The sequence below is a fragment of the Nuphar pumila genome, chromosome 17, assembly GCF_984573655.1.
Source record: "Nuphar pumila chromosome 17, dmNupPumi1.hap1.1, whole genome shotgun sequence".
Taxonomy (NCBI): Eukaryota; Viridiplantae; Streptophyta; class Magnoliopsida; order Nymphaeales; family Nymphaeaceae; genus Nuphar; species Nuphar pumila.
This window is the reverse complement of record NC_143265.1, coordinates 50228983-50250320: the sequence shown is the minus strand read 5'-3', so window position 1 is coordinate 50250320 and position 21338 is coordinate 50228983. Positions and strand designations below refer to the sequence as shown.

The following is a 21338-nucleotide window of genomic DNA, read 5'->3' as shown; positions in this document are numbered from 1 at the left end:
CTTGATTAAACTGATTTGATAACTATTTTTGCCTCTAAAACAATAAGACGAGTATTGTTTACGTAGTTTATATAAATATTTTATACATTTTTATTTAATATAATATAAATATTTGGAATATTATATTTGTTTAATGTGAATGCAAATTTTATTGTTATTTTGATTCTTTAAAAAAAAAATTAGAGGCGCCGCCCCCGAACTCCTACTATTAATAGGGGGGCCATTTTTTCCCTCTGCCGTAGGCCCCATAAAACACAGGTACGACCCTGGTTGATGTGTTATTATAACCGTTCTAAAGTTTCAATCAATTTTACAAAAATTATTCTGTTGTATTTTACATTCGTTAAGTCGTTTAAAAAAAAAATCCTTCAACATTTTTGATAAAATCTTGGGTCTTTACAAGATATAAAAAATATAACTCGATAAATATAAAATATGCCTAATGCAAGACTCAATTTCAACTATAACAACATATAATCATAAAAAAATAGTTTGCATGGTTATAAATAGCAAATAAATGAACATTAATCTCAAAATGATCCAAAGCATGAAAGTGAAGATATATATGCATCCAAAACCAAGAACATATGAAACATGTTACTATTATGACAAATCAAAAAATTAATAATGATCTTAAATGAGAACAACATAGAAAATTCAACTTGCATGGTTAATAAGTGAAAATAAATGATCACTAATCTCAAATAGATCCAAACCATAAAAGTAGATATGGATCAAAAAACAAAGATCATAAGAAATATGCTACATGTAGAAAAAAGACCCAATACAAGTAAATACTAAAATTCAACTCACAAGTATAAAATAACTAAATTGATCTAATTTAAAACAAAATCCTAAATTGGATTAGGATAAAAAAATGATCCAAAAAATCTAAATTTAGATCTAAATCAGGGTCCAAAAACAAAAGTATGCATGCATCATTTTTCTACATTCTAATGATGGAAAACACCAATATAATCTATCTATATAATAATGGTTTCAAGAGATTAGGAAAAATCTATTAAAAATCTCATAGATTCTCCATAATTAGGCTCAAGAATGCATGAGCATGCAAAAAAATATAGACTAAAGTGTATTGCCAAAATAGCAAAACAAAAAATTACATTGTACCTTACTTAATTCGATTTCTTACGATCGATCAAAAATTTGCCTAGGAGGTAGCCATGAAGCATGTCACTTTTAACTTGTTGGAATTTTTGCACGATCTGGATGGTGATCATGGTGATGATAATAACTAAATGATCTTGGAGGCACAAACTATGATGCTTTTTTAAAAGGGACAGTTACCCCTCAAAGTAATAGCCTTTTGGTGAAAGAGCTTGGTTCAAAAGGCTATTAATTTTGAGTCAAAACAACAATATTAATAACTATTTGAAAGCATGCTTTAAAAAAAATATTTAACAATTTGAAGCTAGCTGTTTCCCATGTTCCTAGCACCACCGTCAAATTAAACGTTCTACCCTCTAAGAAGCAGTAAAATTTGTGAACTATGCGTGCTATGTAAGTCAGTTTCTTGGGATTTTTGCTTTTACTGAAAAGTTGGTCCTTAGGTTTATTTACCCAGGTAACAACTAACAATATATAAGGCAATAATAATAATAATAATAATAATAGCCGAATATTTGAAATTTAAAGAAAAGGGATGAGAAGCCAAAATTAAGTACAAATACGCGTAGCCGTTTTTTCCAACACCCCCTTTTTTTTTGCTGAATTTAGCAATAGCACCAACGGGGGCTCCGCTTGTCTGGCATTAGTGCACGTCACGTGTGTTGGGACGTTGCAAGTTCGAACCCCAAATGGTATGTTGTATAACTCGTAGGGGTCTGCTCAACCCCAACCCTAGCTCTCTTTCGAAAAAAAAAAAAAAATAGCAATAGCAAATTAGAAAGTTATACTGGTACCTGGATGAGTTTGAAAAAACAGGTCCTCATGTATTTTTGGCCGCCTGTAAATTTGTCCCATCATTAGAAGTGAAAAAAAAACCCAAACCCCAGTCTGGACAGCTGGCAACCGGAGAGAGTGGAACTTGACTTTTGTATTCGCCATTGGACCAACCCATGGGTGTGGGTGTGGCTACCTTTCGTTTTTTTCCCGTTTTTTCGCTTTTTCGCTTCTTTTGGTGACCACTCATTAAGAGAGGGAGGGAGGGAGTCTTATCTTGTGATCGTGCATTCCGGGCTATACAAGTGCGCAAGGAATGGGGTTGCAAACTGTGCATGGAACGAAGCTCTTCCTTGATAAATGATGGCTGATGCGATCATGGGTCTGAGAATAGCGTCTCACAATCACCTCAATCTTCTGCAAACAACAAAATGCATGGTAAACCTTGCTGAAGGATCTTCCAGAAATTGCACTTGTTTTTCTTCCCTAACCAATCTAAACTCAGTTTATTGGCTTCTTAGACCATAGGGACAAAGAATTCAAGTTGTAGAATGAACACCAACAAGACTAACTGGTTTCTTAAGGTGAGCAAGTGGCTTCTAAATTCGATCAGAGTAACATTATCTGGACAAAGCTAGCTTTGAAATTTAACTATGGGACTTGAGGTGTTTTTCATTCAGAATGAAAGACGAGGGAAAGAGAGGAGGCAAATGTGGAGAACTCAATCATTCCTAGATTGGCCGTTGTTGTCTGTTCTAGTTCAACATGTTGAAGGTGAAAGGGATGTTATCATTCACAAGGCAGTTTGGCATCTCAATGATGAAACTCTCAAGAACATCTGTAAGTACTTTTTTTTTTTTATCGCTTTTGGTTATTTTCCCATTCCTTCCCTGTTGAAGCGAAAGGGGAAAGAAGAAGGGAAAACAACATTGAGAACTGATGCAAAGTGCACTTCTCATAAGGCGGGAGAACCTTACATGCATACAGAAAGACCAAAATTGGTTTTCTCGGCCTTTAAGAATCTGCGATTTGTATGCTACTTATAAAAGAGGGATGAAAGGCATTAGGGGCCCAAAACTTAGTTGCATTGTAACATTTCAAAAATAACAAAGGGAAGCGGTCGGAATTTAGTAAAATGTTCTTTCTTTCTATTTTTTTTTTTTTGGTTTTTACAGAGTACGCAGGTAAGTAACATTTTGTTAAATGACAGTAAATTTTAGTGAGTTTTTATTGTCATTTACTAAACTGGTTGTGGTATAAATGTGTATTTTAATAGAGAGAAATTAAGAAAGCTATTTACATAGGATCCTAAAAGAGAGAGACAGAGGATGTCAATAAATCGAATTTTATCTAATATCTAATGGAATCCAACTTCATTTAGTTGGATTTGGTAAGCCAAAACCATATCCAACTATAATCAGATGCAGATAGAATCTGATGAATATATAGATTTTATGGAAATCTGAACTTGTTTGCAAGTAAAAAAAGGGCTTGGTATGAGCTTTTCACTGGATCTGAATTCAAATTCAAATCCATTTAATCAATATCTTATTAGTAGAATATGGTATTTAGCTATATCCAACCTAGATACAAACTGTTTACATCCCTATTACTAGATTAAGTTTTTATCATCATGTTTGATCACTATCTGTGCTTTATTTATCATGTTTGATTTGTGTGTGTGGGTGTGCTCTCATCTATATGACCTGCTAGTAAGGAGTCAGGACGGGGTCGTTTTGCTAATAATTTATAAAGTTGGATAAAGGAGAATTCTATATTTCGGTTTTTGTTCCTCCTAAAATGCAAAATGGAGAAATCAGGATCTCTATGCTTGTAAAGGAGAATCTCTCTCTCTCTCTCTCATAAAAGTGAATGGTTGCAGATACAATGTACATCATGTTCACTTGTTGGGGCTGCTGTTTCTTTGGATCAACCAAGGTCTCTCTCTCTCTCTATATATATATATATATATATGTGTGTGTGTGTGTGTGTGTGTGTGTTGTGGGTGCGCACACCTGTACACATGTGCCTGCTATAGTATAGGTAAACCAGCATATTTGGCGTAAATGATGGCATTGGTACTCAGGCTGAGTACTTAGAGCATAGAACTCAGTCCAACTGGTGCTGCAACGTGTCTTGGAGCCCACTATCCCCTAGGATGGTGGTCCCTTAACCACCACAATGAGGGAAAATTGGCGGGCCCTAGGACAAGCCTACCACAGTCCTTGGGAAAGTGGGCTCCAAGAAGCGTGGTAACACTCAATTTTTTTTTTGAAAGGCAAGCTGGGGTTAGGCAGACCCTACCAGTTACACTATACCATTGGGTTTTAGACCTGCAACATCCCAACACAAGGTGACGTGCACTAGCTGGTCCTACCAAACTAGGGGAGCTCCCGTTTGTAGTGGTAACACTCAATTGGGCAAAGTACTTAGCTAAATCTTGAGCTCGAATACTTGATATGTCTTTGCATTTAATCCCATATGGGTGCAATCCTACGCGACTTTGTAAGAGGCCTCGAAGCGAATCACGGGTCCGCAGAAGAGCAACCCATCTTAGCAGGGCGTGAAGTTATCGGTTACCTTGTTTATAAAAGATGGTGAGGCTCATGAGCGATGTGAATTTTCTTTTCTGTGGCTATGGTAATAACCCATATATGACCAAGTTCGCTTTCTTAGCTGGAAAACCACCCCCAACCGCCGTTTGTGAACTCTTTTTTACCCAAAATTCTAAAGTCTGAACTAATAAAGGTTTTGGAGAGATGGGGAGACTTGGGAAGTGATTTTGGTATCGATCATTGGTGATTGTGAGCTGCAAGTTGAGAAGGAATTTGGAAATTTTGGGGGGATAACTTAGAGAGGGATTTACTTTATATTTGGTTGCATCTCATGCGTGATGTGAAGCCATATGATTTCACAATATAATTTGGAATCACATGAGATTGACTTCAAAAGTAATTTCAAATCACATTCGCATGAGATTCCAAGTGTGCATATTTGAATGCAACCAAACATTCTACTTTTCAAAATCCCACTTTACCCCAAAGCCAAACCCATTGCCTCTCCCCCTAATGCCTTGCACTATTTTTCCTTTTTTCCTTTTTTTTTGTTCAGTGTGGGTGGCCCTCCCTAGCACTCTAAAAAGCAACACGAAGAGCCTGTGTTTGTAACTTGTCCTCTGCTTTTTGCAGGATCCGTATTATGACAGCGAGCAATACAGAAAAGAAGGAGGAGATGGAACGGGCTTTTGGATCTACGATAAGGTATTAATTATCCCTCTTTTCACTCGCACATACACACGGCAGTGCACTCGCTCCAAGTGGAGAGACCAAAATTGGTAACTACCATGAATATATATATATATATATATATATATATATACTCTTACAGCAAGAAGACATGGAAGAGGCTGCAAGAGCACAACTGTGGAGAGAAGAACTGATCGAGGAGATTGAGCAAAAAGTTGGAGGACTGAGGGAGTTAGAAGAAGCTGGAAAGAAGAAGCAAGAGGAGCTCGTCAGCTAAAAATCATATTTCCATATATAAGCTCCATAAACAAAATGTTCTTTGGGTGCATCACTTGTGTATAGGGCCAAAATTCATCAGTGATATGTGCGACTACAAAATATGCGAAGCCGAATAAGACGAAATTGAAAGTAGTTTAATGGAACGAGCTCCTAGGAAGGAATCTCGATTATTTGTACAACTTTCCCTGGGTTGGACTCTGTTTGGGAGGCTAGATTTGGCAATGAAATGGCGAACCCTGGGTTGGCTAAATCCAAGATTCAGGAGCCTTGAAATTCGCCAAATACCGATCTCTTGTTTAGGAGCCGGTCGGTATGTCTGGCAACCTATATATTGCAGCTATCTTGCCAATTACCAGCTCCCAAACAACCAACAAGCAAAGAAAAATTACAAAAACCTAAGCCTGAAATCGACGATAGTTTTCAACATTAAAGTAACTAATTCCTGATTTCAACATATTTGTGCAAACGTGAAGAGGTCTGTGCAAATATATTGCAAATCTCTTATGTAATTTTAACTTGGTGACATATTTGTTCGAAAGTGAGAAGGTCTGTGCAAATATATTGCGAATCTCTTAAGTAATTTTAACTATATTTGGAGGTTCGAAACATATAAGAGGCTTACATAAATATGTTGCAAAAGGTAAAATGGTGTTACAAGGTTAAGAATCAGTGATTTTGAACATGCTAAGAATTTTAACATATTTGTGGGTTTATGGAAGAACACCTCATTTTTATAAGACAGTACAGTAATTTTCTGTGGGTTCAAATTAAATTTGGACCATGAGGGTTCATGGTCGAATGGCCAAAAATGTGGCTTCCCAAGGGAATGATGGACACTCAGCTGGTTTGGTTTGGACTGGTAAATGAGCCAAACCAGCCGAGCTTGGGTTGTTCGGTCCTGGCTCGCGTAGGGTACACCTCTGCTCAGGGGTCATGAGCTAAGCCTGAGATCGTTACGAGCCGATCATGAGCTAACTCGTTTTCTTAAAAAAAATGATTTTTAAGTATTTTTTAAAGCTTGATAACGTATAAAATATACATCTAATACATATATTAATATATGTACAACACACACACATATATATATAATATAATATGTCATTTACCTAAAATGATCTGTTTGGTAGCTCGGCTCGCCGAGTTCAATTTCCCAGCTGAGCCAAACAGCAAGCTGCTCGTCATGTTTCCCAGCCCTAGAGCTGAGTACCTTATGGGCTTTCCAGTAAATACCTGGGCTTTGGAGAGGCTTGAACGGAAATTTTGAGCCATGAAATAAACCCAACTGGGACTAGGCCCAGCCAGATAAGGATCAGGCCAAGCTGGGCCTTGGATGCAAATGTTCCAAGTAAAGCGGTCTGTTCCCTGCCCAACCCAGTTATCTGGCCTGCGTTTGGGTGCAGTTAGCCTGACCAGAAGTGTGACCCAATTATGCATGGCACCGACCACGTTTTTGCACATGACCTGATCATGAACCAGGCCTTGGTCAAACGGGCACAATCTAAACCTGGACCTCCTATTTCACATGTTAATAATGTTGCACTCAAATGCAGTTTAAAATCAAATCCAAAGTTTGAACTAGTCATGAGCATGGTTTTGAAAGGGCATATATAGTTGAGGCCTAATTGGTGGCTTATGCTTTTAACGCCTTATGGGTCTACTTGGAGAGGGTGGTGTATGCTCTCCCCCGATGATTCACTGAATCCCACGTCTGTGCTCGAGAGGGCGAATGAGCACCACATATTTACGCACATGGGGCTCGTATTCCCGTGTATGTTGGCATAACTTTGAATCGGACTCTGGTGATGTTGCAAAGACTTAATCACCCTTACTTGCTTTTCTTGCCCTAAAATGATGGTTCGAGGAAATGACAAAAATATCCTTTATTCAAAAGTTGGGAAACTACGGTTTGAGAAAAGGACAAAAAAGTCCTTCATCCAGAAAGTTTGATTTTAACTATTTAAGGTGTAGACGTTCGCTATTCATTAAACTCTTGCGCCATCTGCTGTAACAATAGCTCCCATTGTCAACGCAAACTTTGCCTTCGTCTCCAGTCGAGGTTTTTGCCTTATTTTTTATCTTGTTTTACAACACATTGTCGCCTTCTCGTGTCTGCCTTGTGTTACAAAACATTCTCGTGTCTTCTCTTCATTTTTGTTGTCGTTAGGCATTATAGAAGAAATCAATGATGCACAAACATTTCAACCAGTGCCATTAAGGCGTCGTGAGTAGCTTTCCATCCCATCATGCTATCGATGAAGAACGCATGTCGTCTTGTGTGCCATTAAGGTATTGTTTTGTTACTGCAGGTAGATCTTGTTCTTACGATGGTTGAAAACTTATCGATATTTATAAGAAGCTACGCTAGGACCTGTTGACAAAAATGCTTGTTTACAAATGCTAGGAAGGGCCTCTACCCCATCAGGTATCCTACATTCACTCATTATATGCATTGTATCTCAAACCGCTGTATTAATAACATACTACTGATTTGTGAGATATTGTTTTGTTAGTTAATATCGATTTGTTTGCTATTATGCTCAATTTCTTCCGAATCGATTTGTAATTTATTGTGTGATATATTTATCGACCTTTTAGATATTATGGTTTTGTATTGTCGATTTGTAAGTTATTATGCTAAACTACCGTATCGATTTTCAATATATTATTCGATATGTATATCGATTTGTAAGATATTATATGTTTTGTAATATGTATTCATAAGATATTTGTACACTGACTTTGAAAACGTGTGCGTGCAGAAACACATCGTTACACGCATGCGGTGGCGATTTTCGCATTCAAATTGCTGCTCTGTCAGCGATTTCTATTGAACTCGCTTCACAACCTCTTGGATCTACTGACAGCATTATCGTCAACACACGTGTACGACATTTCGTGTCTTTTATTGGCATGGTAAGTGACAACTCGATGCTCAGTATAAGCAAATATCAAACCACACTTGCTTTTATACTGTCATTCATTAAATCGATTCTTTGACTTGTTAACCCTTATCAGTATCCGTTGTTATATGCATCCTGATTAAATCGTAGTAAATGTATGTGCATGCTAACGCAATATGATATATTGCTTACAAAACATTCTCGTGTCTTCTCTTCTTTTGCATTGTCGTTAGGCATTATGGAAGAAAGCAATGACGCACAAATATTCTGACCAGTGCCATTAAAGCGTCGTGAGTAGCTTTTCATCTCATCATGTTGTCGATGAAGAACACATGTCGTCTTGTGTGCCATTAAGGCATTGTTTTGTTACTGCAGGTAGATCTTGTTCTTACGATGGTTGAAAACTTATCGATATTTGTAAGACGCTGGGACCTGTTGACAAGAATGTTTGTTTACAAATGCTAGAAAGGGCCTCTACCCCATCAGATATCCTACATTCACTCATTATATGCATTGTATCTCAAACCGCTGTATTAGTAACATACTACCGATTTGTGAGATATTGTTTTGTTAGTTAATATCGATTTGTTTGCTATTTTGCTGACAACACAAACTGATATATTGCTTATAACATTATTGAGCTTATCATCAGATTGTAATGAAGATGATCTAGCTCAATCAATTGAAAGATATGGAGAATTGAACATCTATACTAATGACGCAACTGAAGAATTGAACATCTGCACTAATGATGCACATGATAAGAAGGGTGTATTAGACCCACTCTTGACTTGAATGTTCCGGTAGAAGAAATGCAATTCAATAATGAGGTAGATTGTCATGACAGTACACATAATAAAAGTGTAGGCACTGAGAATGAACATAGAAGTACACTTGACTATGTTCTGGTAGAAGGAATGCAGTTTAATAATGAGAAAGCTGTATATAAATTTTACAATGATTATGCCTTAAAAGTTGGCTTCAGTGTGAGAAGGTTTTCTTGGTCAAAAAATGCACAAGGTGTCGTGGTGAGAAAGACATATGTTTGTTCCAAGCAAGGTTGAAAGAAATCAATGGGAAATCCAACAAGGAGCATGCCAGAATCAAGATGTGGATGTCAAACGAGAATGGTTTTGAGAAGACATCCGAATGGTAAATTTCTAGTTCGTACTTTAATAAGTGATCATAATCATGTTTTATCTGCATCATTTATGACTCCTATGTTAAGGTCACATCGTAAAGTAACTGTAGCGCATGCTGCAATGGCTGAAATAGTTGATAGCGCCGACATTGCACCAAGGAAGACATATAATTTGTTTGCCCACATAGATAGTGGTCGCGATAATGTGTCATTCATACCTTTGGATCTAAGAAACCACTTGAGAAGGAAGAGGACAGATAACATGAAGAATGGAGAAATATGTTCTTTGGTTGATTACTTACAGAAGAAATCAAGCAATGACCCTGGTTTCTTTAGTGCAATGCAACTGGATGAAGATGAATATGCTGTGAATATGTTTTGTGCAGATTCAAAGTCAAGAGTAGATTATGAATGCTTCAATGATGTGCTTGTATTTGATATTACAGTAAAGATTAATACTGAACAGTGGCCATTTGCGCAGTTTGTCGGAGTGAACCATCACTCACAGAGTTGTATATTAGGCGGCGTGTTTTTGTATGATCAGACCAAGGAAAGCTTTGAGTGGTTGTTCAGAGTATTTACACAGACAATGAACGAGAAGCAACCTGAAGCTGTACCTACAGATGGTGATCACGTAATTGCGGCTGCAGTGCTTCATGTGTGGCCAGATGCACATCATTGCCTATGTTTGTGGCATATCTTTCAAAATACAGCAAAGAATATAGGACATATATTTAATCAGAAGACAGGGTTTGATAAAAAGTTTACTAGGTGTGTACTTGAGAGCGTAGACGAGATCACCTTTATGTCTGATTGGGAGGAAATGATTCAGACATACGACCTTGAAGATTGACTGTGGTTACAAAATTTATATGCAGAAAAAGAGAAGTGGGCATTGGCATATGAAAAACAATACTTTTGTGCAAGTATGATAAGCACACAAAGAGCTGAATCTATGCATGACACACTGAAGAAAACCCTCTATTCATGTTTAACAATGTTTTGCTTCATGGAACAATATGAATTATTTGTAGACGGTCTAAGACAGAATGAGCTTGAACAAGACGTGAAATGCTTCAATACATGACCTCCAACTTTTGGCATGAAAATATTGATGCGACCTGCAGATCTATATACACTAACTGTATTTGAATGGATCAAGAAAGAGGTGTTTCATGTCATGAATTGAAATATAGTAGGACCCATGCAAACCGAGAATATACGCAAATACCATATTTTATGGGAGGGCAAAAAGCATCACAAAAGGCAAGAAGCACATGTCACGTACAATGTGGACGATGGAAGAGTTGAATGTTCGTGCAAAATGTATGAATTCAAAGGTATTTTATGTTGTCATGCATTAAAGGCACTTAATCAAGAGAAGATACAAGAAATACCGGAGTCTTATGTAATGCAAAGATAGAGAAGACAAGCAAAGATTGAAATGCTTGATATGAACAATGTGAGTAAATCTGGTGTCGACGAAAAGTGCCACATAGCCTTCTTTTACCAACAACTGTGTAGGTCATTTATGCATGTTGCTGATTTGGCATCGAGAAGTGAAGAAGGCTATGTATGCATGAGAAAAGCGTCAAGGGAGTTACTTGAAAACATGCAGTTAATTAACCTTCAGTCCGTTGCAGCGAATGAATACCAGTCGAAGATAATGAGATCGAACAACATAGGTGAAAATCATGCTTCGCTTGATACTCCTGAGAAGTTGCTGAAAGTGCAGTAGGATCGAGGCAATGAGCACTAGAGGGGGGGGGGGGTGAATAGTGCTTTTAAATATCGTCCTCAAAATTTTGATGGATTTTGCAAAACGCAAAGCAATCACACAAAGGAACACAAGAATTTATCCTAGTTCGGTCTTTCTCGACCTACATCCAGTCCCCAAGCAAAACCCGCTTGAGATTTTCACTATCAACCTTGTGTAACTACAAGATCATACATACCAAATCCGGTCTCACTTTTAGTAACACACCTACTGAAAGCAAACTACTCCTTTAAACCAAGGAGTCCTTCCTTTTATAGAAAATAAGTAACAACTTACAAAACAACCTATGAGCCCTTCTTATGAATGCAAATGAGATGCAATTGACTTTTGAGGTTGTTGAAATACTCAACTCACGAATTCACTGTCTCTCAAAGGAATTTGAGTGAAAAACTGAAGTAAAAAATATCAAGTGAGTGAGAAACTGAATATGAGTGAAAACCAAAGAGTAATTCAATATAATTCGATTCAAAATGATTTCTTTTGAGTGTGGAATGCACTCATATTTATAGTTGAAAGATTCCATACGTTGAGGGTATGAAAGGGTGTCAAAACAGTCCGTTTTGAATGATCAAAACATTTGAAAAATGAAAAGACATGCCTTTTAAAAGTTTCAGGAAAAATGACAAAATTAGTCGACTGGAACAATAGTTAGTCGATTGATATTTAGCTATTAGTAGACTAACAATTATCGTCGGTCGACTAATGTGTTTATCAAGCTGTTTGAAAATCTGAACTTTTGAAACTTAGTCAACTAGAGAAAAAGTTAGTCGACTGATAATATCATCAGTAGACTGAAAAACCTTCAGTTGACTGCTGCTAAACTTTTCTGAAAATACATGTTCTGTCCGGTCGACTGATAAAATCATTAGTCGACTGCTGCTAAATTTCCAGAAAACAGACATTCTGTCCGGTCGACTGATAAAACCTTCGGTCAACTAATTTGACAAAAATGATATTTTGTTTAGAAAATTTGGCGTGAAAGGATTAGTCGACTGGTGAGTCTATTGGTCAACTAATAAATACGAAAAATTAAATAAAGAGTTTTCTAAAAAGATTTTCATGAAGGGTTCTTTTAGAAAAGTTTTTCTAAAGACTTTTTAGGTGAAATGCAACAAAAAATGCACTCTAAGTAAGGCTCTTACAAGAATCTAAGACTTTTAATGAATTTAACATTTGTACACTAGTCTTCAAAGATTCTTTATCGAATTCTTCAATGCTTGTCATCTTTCTTCATTGCCTTAGCTGAAATGTAGTTGATTCACTTGTTCATCATCAAAACCTTGTACTTGAAGTATCATGTACAGCTTCATTGTCGTAACAGTTGCGTCGTAGCCTAAACATTATCTTCAACAAGTCAGTAGTGAACGTTGTTGATTATGATGGACATATTCATGAAGCGAAGGGTATTAAAAGAAAACATGTCTTTGATCGCAGTCGTCGGAGGACAAAGGGTGCACTAGAATTGGTTGGCAAGAAAAGGTCTAAGAAACAACCAACCTCTAATCAAAAGCAACAAAGCCCTTCTCATGAACAGGTATGTAAGACATTATATTGCTTCCCATTACGTGAAGCTTGTCAATATCTAACTCGTGTAATGTCCAACATTCAGCAATACCCTAAAGACGTAATACCTAACGTGCTAACCTTCATTCCTCTCAATCAGATTTCTGACAACGATAGCTTCAGTTTTACAAGTCTTTTGGTATGTAATCAATGTTGGGATGAGGTTTGCATTTCTTGTGAAACTTAAGGCAGTGTTTTATATTTTCTGTTTCATGACAGGCTCTGATGAATTCACAAGAGAAAACTGGTACACAGGAATCTCGTTTGGGCTATTAATTAAGTTGTCATGCCTCTTTGCATGACCCGATTTCCATATTGTCGGATTTGTTAAGAGTTTAGGGTTTACAACAGAGCTCATTTACTGAGAAATTGTTGGGTATCTCTTCTTATTCAGACCACAGCAGAACTCCTAGAACGTCCACTGATCTTGCCGAGGAAGTCTTTCGTATTCGCTGGATTTTGATTTGTCAGTGACGATTTGTGGTCCGTCCTTGGTGGTGCGTGAATCGATTTCGTATTCGCTGTATAGCGATTTCTACAGTCATCCAGCTGCAATTTGTATGAGAAATCTATAACAGTCATTTGTATACGCTTAATACATATTTACAACGATTTGTAGTTCAAATACTGTGCATTGATTTTATGAAAAATTTATAACAAAGTAACGATTTCAATACAGAAATCGATGTACGTATAGCATAATACAGTACAAATCAAGACAAAAATTGAACATGAAGCCTCAACCCGATTCCCTATAACATAAACCCTATACCCTAAACTGAATGAACATTGGAGAACACATTTGCGATTTATTCGGTCAACACAGGCATGTAATCAACGTTCGGAAATGATAAAAGTAAAGATCGATAAGAAATGATTGACGTTCACAAATCGTTGTAATTCTCTACCTCCTGTACTGAAAATCACAAAATAAATTTGCGTTGTATATTGTAAAAAAAACATGGTAATGTTCTCTGTTAAATGATAATAGTCAGCAGCGATAAGGTACATTTGTCATTCAGAAATCACAATTTTCCTTGTCGTCATTGAATGCAAATCGCAGGACACATATGCGATTCATACAGACAACAAAGGATATATTGACAATTTTTTCATTCATCGTACATTATTCATTGATCACGGTGGTTGAGCAATAGATCTTTTAGCTCATAAATAGTCGCACAAGTACTGGATGGTGTGATTATCTTCTACTTCGTGAACGAGCAACAGTCAAACCGACAGTTCCATTATAAACCTGGAGTTCGTCACTCGAACATGTAACCAGCTACATAGCAAATTGTAGTCTATGAGGCAGACGAAGACAGCTACACGACCAACGATGACGAATCAAGTGTATATTGTCTACACATCGTCTCCATTTTCATCAAAATTCGTCTCTTTCATACCATTTTTGCGATTTGTGTTGTGTATTGTATAATATAATTTCAATATTGTTCATTGCAAATTCCTTATTCATTTCAGTAGAACATCCACCGAGGAAGTTGGGCAAAAACTCAGTCAATCACTCCTAGAGGACATCAAATGGATGCACGATGAATTCGCACAATGCAACATGATCAATAATTTTGTTCGTATGAAACTAGTAGGAGTTATCTATATACGTAAGCCATGTGTACGTACGTCAACAACATCATATTTGCTGCAAACAGACTATTTCCGATTTCGTCAGTTATATTAAAAGCAACGCAACAAGCAAAACTATAAGCATCGTGAGCCCTTATTTCATGGTATATCGGTTATATTTTATGTTTTTTTTTTTGTTATTGATTTAGTCCAGTTGATTCGTATTTTAACATTGTTGTTAACAATGTTTCGGTTTACAGACTATCTTACATCGTTTGCCATACTCGAGTGGATTTAAAGATGATCTACCTTACTGGGTTAACAGTAATCATTGCAGAGACCTTTTGTCAAGTGAAAAAGTAAGTAAACAAACCTAGAGTGCAAAGTTACAACATAATAGTGCTAACAACATTTTTACGATCCATTTGCAGATATTGATTCCTACACTCTGGCAATATGAAAAGCATTGGGTCTTATACGTGATGGATTTACATGAAAAACAACTATGGTGTTACAATTCGTTGGATGTTGACAGTGGTTTACGACTTGACATTTCTCATCTCGTAAGATTCTATCTATAGGAGTATCGTGTCATGTACTGGGGTCATGAATTTACTTTCGGTCGCATTATTCTCAGATCTGTTTCGTCAAAGGCATTTTGGAAGTCGACGTTAGCGAGTGGATCTATCGCACGACAGACCATGCTCCTTTACAAAATAATGGCGTTGATTGCGGCGTATTTGTAATGAAGTACATTGAAGCGATATACAATGGTGCAGAACCTTGTTTCGAGGTTGTATGCCATTTCTTGGCCCCTGTTATTGGGGATTAAATGCATGTCTATTGGTTCCACATTACAGTTTTTTTTGCAGGTTGATATACCTGGATTCCGCGAAGAACTCTGCCAAAAATTGACGGCCTTTCTAATTGCGGAGGAGAAACTAATGCAGCCGCCACAAGGATCTAAAAAGCAACGAACAGTGGTGCCCACCACACCAGAGTAATTTCATGTTCGTCTATTTCAAGTAGATTTTAGAGATGGTACAACCAACTTGTGTGTAATCAATCCTATTTCGACCGAATATTACAAGTCGTTGTTGACAGCATGAATCACAATCCTATTTCGCGGTTTGCATTTAAAGTGTCTCAGCAAAAGAGCAATTTCTGATCAGCAAACATATCTTACCGCTTTTGACCTTTATCATGAGCGCATATCTTACAACAAACATGATTTATGCATGCTCTAAAAAAACATGTATATGTTCGCCCTAAAATAATAATACTCAACAGCGATAAGGAACATTTGTTGTTTAGAAATCGCAATATTCTTCGTCGTCATTAAATGCAAATCGCAAAAAAAATATGCGATTTATACGATCAGCATACGCAAGTAATGAAATCTTTTAATTGATAAAAGATGTGCTCTCAACCCGCATGATTGACAATCGCAAAATTAGATTGCGATGTATGCAATCAACAAAGGCTTGTAATGTTCGAAATGATAATAGTCAACATTGATAGGAAATGCTTGATGTTTACATATTGCTTTATTGCTCACACTCACTGAATTAAAATCGCAAAAGAGATTCGCGATGAATACGGTCAACAAGAGCCATTAAAGTCACTTTCGTAATTAGAAATAATACACAGCGATAAGACATGTTTGATGTTCAGAAATCGTGGTCTAATGTCATCTTGACTGCTACTACCATGAAATCTTGTGTAATAATTTGAAAAAATTTAGACTGTGAAACAACGTTTCCTTTAATTATGAGTTTGCGGACATCTGAAATAAGTCTAGACGGATACCTCAATTGCGACGAAGCCGGTTATACACTCGATTCAAGAACAAGTCGTTTATGCATGAATTGTCGGTTTGTTGGTTCCTTATTCACGACGCAAAGTAAAACACATCTTTAACCTGTGTGATGTGTCATTCATATATAAATGAAATGTCCTATCACCCTCCGCCAGTTTTTAAATAAATACGACAGTTTTCAAAAACAGTGAGCAAATCTCAAATAAAATACACTCCACATTAATGAAATTAAACAATGTCATTTCATACAGTTGTATACAAAACTAATCAATGCGATTGGACATAGTAGTTCAAATCACGGTAGCACGTATCGTGTGAGTTTGATTATATAAATATTTTTTGGTCTTATATAAATCCACAACTTCGTCCACCCTCCTCCCAACAAATCGCCTTAGGTGTAGATTATGGATTTACACCTCGACAATGGGTCGGCCCGAGTCACTCTCCCAACTAAACCCATCACAGAAACCGAGACATTGTTCAGACTGGTTCGCCATTTGCGATTTTAATTCAATGAGATTGAGCAATAGAACAATTTCTAAGCATCAAGCATCTCTTCTAGCTATGCACTATTTTCATTCACGATGGGGCATATATATTACGATTTTCATTCTCGTAAGTTCAGCAATATAGCAATTTCTGAGGAACAAACCTTTCTTATCGATAATTACTTTGTCATTTGTTAAGAGCGAACATTGCGTGCCTTTGTGGATCACATAAAGCGAAAATCTATTTCCGCGATTTTCATTCACGGAGTGTGAGTTATACAAAGATTTCGGAACAACAACAAAATATCTTTTGCTCGTTGTGCAATATTTTTAATTACTAAAGAGCAACATTACTAGCATTGATTCACTGCATACAACACAAAACTATTTTTCATTACGATTTAATTTTTGTAGATGAAGCAGTACAATGATTTACAAGCATGTTTAGTAAAGTTCAAATTATATTTCAACCGAGACATATTTATAAAATTTGTAGTCTTACAAAATTTGCCTACGGAAATTTGTGTAGACAGTCTCCAAAATCTGCTAGAAATCTATTTACATTCTTTTAAACTTTTCTGGATCGTGTCGTTCGTTTCCTTTGTAAGTAGTCTTGTTGGCTGATTATTTATGTCTGCCGACTTTTTAAACTCAATCGAATTTCGGCATAGTTCCTTGGGTAATTCTGGTATATCTTCCTGCAACAAAATATGTAATGTGAAACCAATATATAAAAGGATTCCCCAATAACAGCGAATACAAAGCTCATACAACGTCGAAAAAAGGTTTTTCTCCATTGTATATTGCTTTAATATGCTTCATTACGAATATGTCACATTTGACCCCATTACTTTGTAAAGGAGCATCGTTAGCACAGAGCAACATCCACTCGGCAATGTCGACACCCAAAACGTCGTTTAGGAATCTCGCCTGTGATAAATGGAGAATATAGTAAAATCTGGTCCGCCGCAAATAGATACGATTCACCTATGGACAAAAGCTTACCAAATGCATAGCGTCACGTTCTACACCATTGTGGCAGTCCAATGAATTGTAGAACCATAGTTGTTTTTCCTGTAAATTCATCTCGTATAAGACCCAATGTTCAGGATTTTTCCAAAGTGTAGGAAGTAAAATCTGTGAATTAATACAATATTTTATAAATCCATAGACATATCATGATGAGGATGTTAGGACTAAACTTTGGAGAAGAGGTTTGTTCACTTACCTTTTCAAAATTCGAAAAGTCTGCACAGTGATCATCGGTATTCCAACAAGGTAGTGCATCTACGAATCCACTGTTGTATGGCTTTCGTTGGACGTACGTCTGTTGCACGAAATAGTAAGGTTTAACCACCAAGAAACATGAGTAAGTCATAAAAGCAAAAATAAAACAATAGCGATTTCAGACATACCATGAAATGAGGGGTGATGATGCGTACGGTATTGCTTGTTGCGTTGCTTTGAATATAATTGACGAAATCACACATTGTCTGGTTGCAAAAATTTATGAACTTCAAAACATATAAACCGATGACCTAGAAAATGATAGTGGTTACATACGTACAAAATTACTGATAGTGTTCCCGTCTGCAAATTCATCTTGCATCTGATTGATGTTCTCTTCGAACTCTTTAGGGCGTTGTCGCACACCCTTGTCTGTGGATGTTGTACTGAGTGCACCATGAGCATAGTATTCAGAATTCGACATTGAAATTATTTTCTATAGTAAATAACACAAATCGAATATACGACAAAAAAGGCAAATGTTGCCTAAACCGATCACGAGGTTCAAAAAATATACGCCTTAAGCGCTAGTGCTGGTCCTGTAGATGTGATTGTCTTCTTCTTCGTCGACGCTGAGTGTCTATCTGTCGTCATCTTCTTCGGCGCCATGCCTGGTCGTATTGCTACCATCGTCCTCTTTTTTGGCGCCATGCCTGGACGAAGATATTGATGACCCTTTTGCGATGCAACTACAGAATCGACGTGTCAGTCAAATATAAAAGAAACGTCGTTTCACATACCACCCTTTTTCAAAAACCGCGCGCAAATTAATTGATTGCGTTTTAAATAAATAAAAAAAATGTCGTTTCGACTGCATATTATAACAATAGTTGGGTGGGAGATTGACCCAACCTGACCAAACCCGTTGTCCAGGTATGTATAATCTTTGATGATTATTGTATTGATTATCATATGTGGATACATCGATATATTCATGACACATACTTTCCTTATTGGTTTTTTAACAAGAAACGTTCATTATCGCTTTAGACTATTATCATTTAACACTGGCAAAATTGTTCCGTCTTGTTGTCCGCATACATCACAAATCGATGTTGACTTATACCATTTACAAAGGGCGATTATTACAAGCCATTGGGAGTTGCATGAATCGCTAACCTATTACACGGCCAAACAATAGTAACCTTTGTTAATTGCATACAACTGAAATTAACATGTATAGCGATTGTTGACAATATACGTCGCATTCAAGGAGGTTGAGCTATAACAGCCATTTTTGGCTCCATTAATCGCGTATGAGTTTTGCGATTTTTATTCATTGGCGATGAGAAAAATTACGATTTCTAGACGACAAACGTTCTATTTCCTACATAGCCAGCCTATTGATGACCTATATCTCTTTCCACTTAGTGTACTCTAGAACATGCGAGGCGTGTCAGTAGTACGACGATTGGATGAGAATGCCTTATGACCTCGATTACTGCTTTGTGCACGTTGTTCAACAATACTGCCATTTGCGATCATCAAAATCTTCTTATCGATGATTTCGTTTACGAAAGCCGAATATTATAAGGCGTTGTTGACCTCATGAATTGCAATCCTATTTCACGGTTTGTATTTAAGGTGTCCCTGCAAATAAGCAATTTCTGAGCAGGAACCATATCGTACCGCTTTTGGCCGCCAACCTATTGCGTGATTTGAATTTACTGATGATCATCAATAGCGATTTTTGAGCATCAAACTTTTCTTATCGCTGTTGATTGTTATCATTTACGATGTCAGAACTTGTTCAATTATTGTTCACGGCATACATCACAAATCCTTTTTGTGATTTTCTATCAAGATAGAGATAAATACAACGATTGCTGAACAGAACTGATCTATTATATCGATGCTGACTTTAATCATTTCCTAACGTCGATTACAGGACCTTGTTGACCGCATAAATCACATGTGTTCTGCAATTTTCATTAAAAAATGACGAGTTATATTGCGATTTGTGAACAATATTACTCGTGCCAATCAGACATCTATTGCGGTTTTCATTAAAAAATGATGAGTTATATTGCGAGTTATATTGCGATTTTCATTCAATCAAGGAGGTTAGGCAATGCCACGATTTCTGAACAACAGACATCTATTTTCAATTAAAGTTTATTTATTTACGAGATCCATAGACAAAACATGTATGTTAAATGTAATAAAAAAGAATTAAACAATAAAAGAATGTCACGTTACGACAATTACTTATAGAATTACAACAAATACCTATAGTGATTTCTAAGCATCAAACTTTTCTTATCGATGTTGACTGTTATCATTTACGCCGTCATAACTTGTTCAATTATTGTTCACGGCATACATCACAAATCCTTTTTGCGATTTTCTATCAAGACGGAGACAAATACAGCGATTGCTGAACAGAAATGATCTATTATATCGATGCTGACCTTAATCATTTCCTAACGTCGATTACAGGACCTTGTTGATCGCATAAATCGCATGTGTTTTGCGATTTTCATTAAAAAACGATGAGTTATATTGTGATTTGTGAACAATATTACTCGTGCCAATCAGACATCTATTGCAATTTTCATTGCGATTTTCATTCAAAAACGATGAGTTATATTGCGATTTTCATTCAATCAAGGAGGTTAGGCAATGCCACGATTTCTGAACAACAGACATCTATTTTCGATTAAAGTTTATTTATTTACGAGATCCATAGACGAAACATGTCTGTTAGATGTAATAAAAAAGAATTAAACAATAAAAGAATGTCACGTTATGACAATTACTTATAGAATTACAACAAATAACTATAGCGATTTCTGAGCATCAAACTTTTCTTATCGTTGTTGACTGTTATCATTTACGCCGTCAAAACTTGTTCAATTATTGTTCACGGCATACATCGCAAATTCTTTTTATGATTTTCTATCAAGACGGAGACAAATACAACGATTGCTGAACAGAAATGATCTATTATATCAATGCTGACCTTAATCATTTTCTAACATCGAATACGGGACCTTGTTGACCGCATAAATCGCATGTGTTCTGCGATTTTTATTAAAAAATAATGAGTTCTATTGCGATTTGTGAACAATATTACTCGTGTCAATCATACATCTATTACGATTTTCATTCAAAAACGACGAGTTATATTACGAGTTATATTGCGATTTTCATTCAATCAAGGAGGTTAGGCAATGTCACGATTTCTGAACAACAGACATCTATTTTTTATTAAAGTTTATTTATTTACGAGATCTATAGACGAAACATGTCTGTTAGATGTAATAAAAAAGAATTAAACAATAAAAGAATGTCACGTTACGACAATTACTTATAGAATTATAATAAATAACTATCGTGATAAAAAAGAATAG

The 21338-nt window shown here is 36.5% G+C and overlaps 2 protein-coding genes across 4 annotated transcripts; both read left to right on the top strand.

Annotated features, from left to right (window-relative positions):
- The first annotated feature begins 2181 nt into the window (after nt 1-2181).
- Nucleotides 2182-9184, top strand: PNSB4 (NDH dependent flow 6). 3 transcript variants are annotated; one of them, XR_016428614.1, is made up of 7 exons: nt 2188-2340; nt 2424-2486; nt 2583-2742; nt 3785-3840; nt 5091-5162; nt 8186-8339; nt 8560-9184. XR_016428614.1 is itself a non-coding variant. In XM_089993831.1 (6 exons), the coding sequence occupies exons 1-6, from the start codon at nt 2263-2265 to the stop codon at nt 5422-5424; spliced, it is 564 nt and encodes a 187-aa protein (XP_089849957.1). In that variant the 5' UTR covers nt 2182-2262; the 3' UTR covers nt 5425-5563. The 3 variants fall into 3 exon arrangements, 2 of the variants coding, with proteins under 2 accessions (XP_089849957.1, XP_089849958.1); XM_089993831.1 differs by lacking the exons at nt 8186-8339; nt 8560-9184 and adding an exon at nt 5290-5563 and having other exon boundaries at nt 2182-2340; XM_089993832.1 differs by lacking the exon at nt 8560-9184 and having other exon boundaries at nt 8186-8461.
- Nucleotides 9185-14543: 5359 nt separating this feature from the next.
- Nucleotides 14544-20021, top strand: LOC149811935 (putative ubiquitin-like-specific protease 1B). Its single transcript, XM_089993833.1, has 5 exons — nt 14544-14555; nt 14652-14750; nt 14823-14954; nt 15029-15164; nt 15252-20021. The coding sequence occupies exons 1-5, from the start codon at nt 14553-14555 to the stop codon at nt 15266-15268; spliced, it is 387 nt and encodes a 128-aa protein (XP_089849959.1). The 5' UTR covers nt 14544-14552; the 3' UTR covers nt 15269-20021.
- Nucleotides 20022-21338: the final 1317 nt, after the last annotated feature.

Coding starts and splice junctions, on each gene's coding strand:
- LOC149811935 (XM_089993833.1), top strand. Junction 14,751..14,822: donor ACCTTTTGTCAAGTGAAAAA/GTAAGTAAACAA, acceptor ATCCATTTGCAG/ATATTGATTCCTACACTCTG. Junction 14,955..15,028: donor GACTTGACATTTCTCATCTC/GTAAGATTCTAT, acceptor CATTATTCTCAG/ATCTGTTTCGTCAAAGGCAT.
- PNSB4 (XM_089993831.1), top strand. CDS start 2,263: ATGATGGCTGATGCGATCATGGGTCTGAGAATAGCGTCTCACAATCAC. Junction 2,487..2,582: donor AGACTAACTGGTTTCTTAAG/GTGAGCAAGTGG, acceptor TTTTTCATTCAG/AATGAAAGACGAGGGAAAGA. Junction 5,163..5,289: donor GCTTTTGGATCTACGATAAG/GTATTAATTATC, acceptor ATACTCTTACAG/CAAGAAGACATGGAAGAGGC.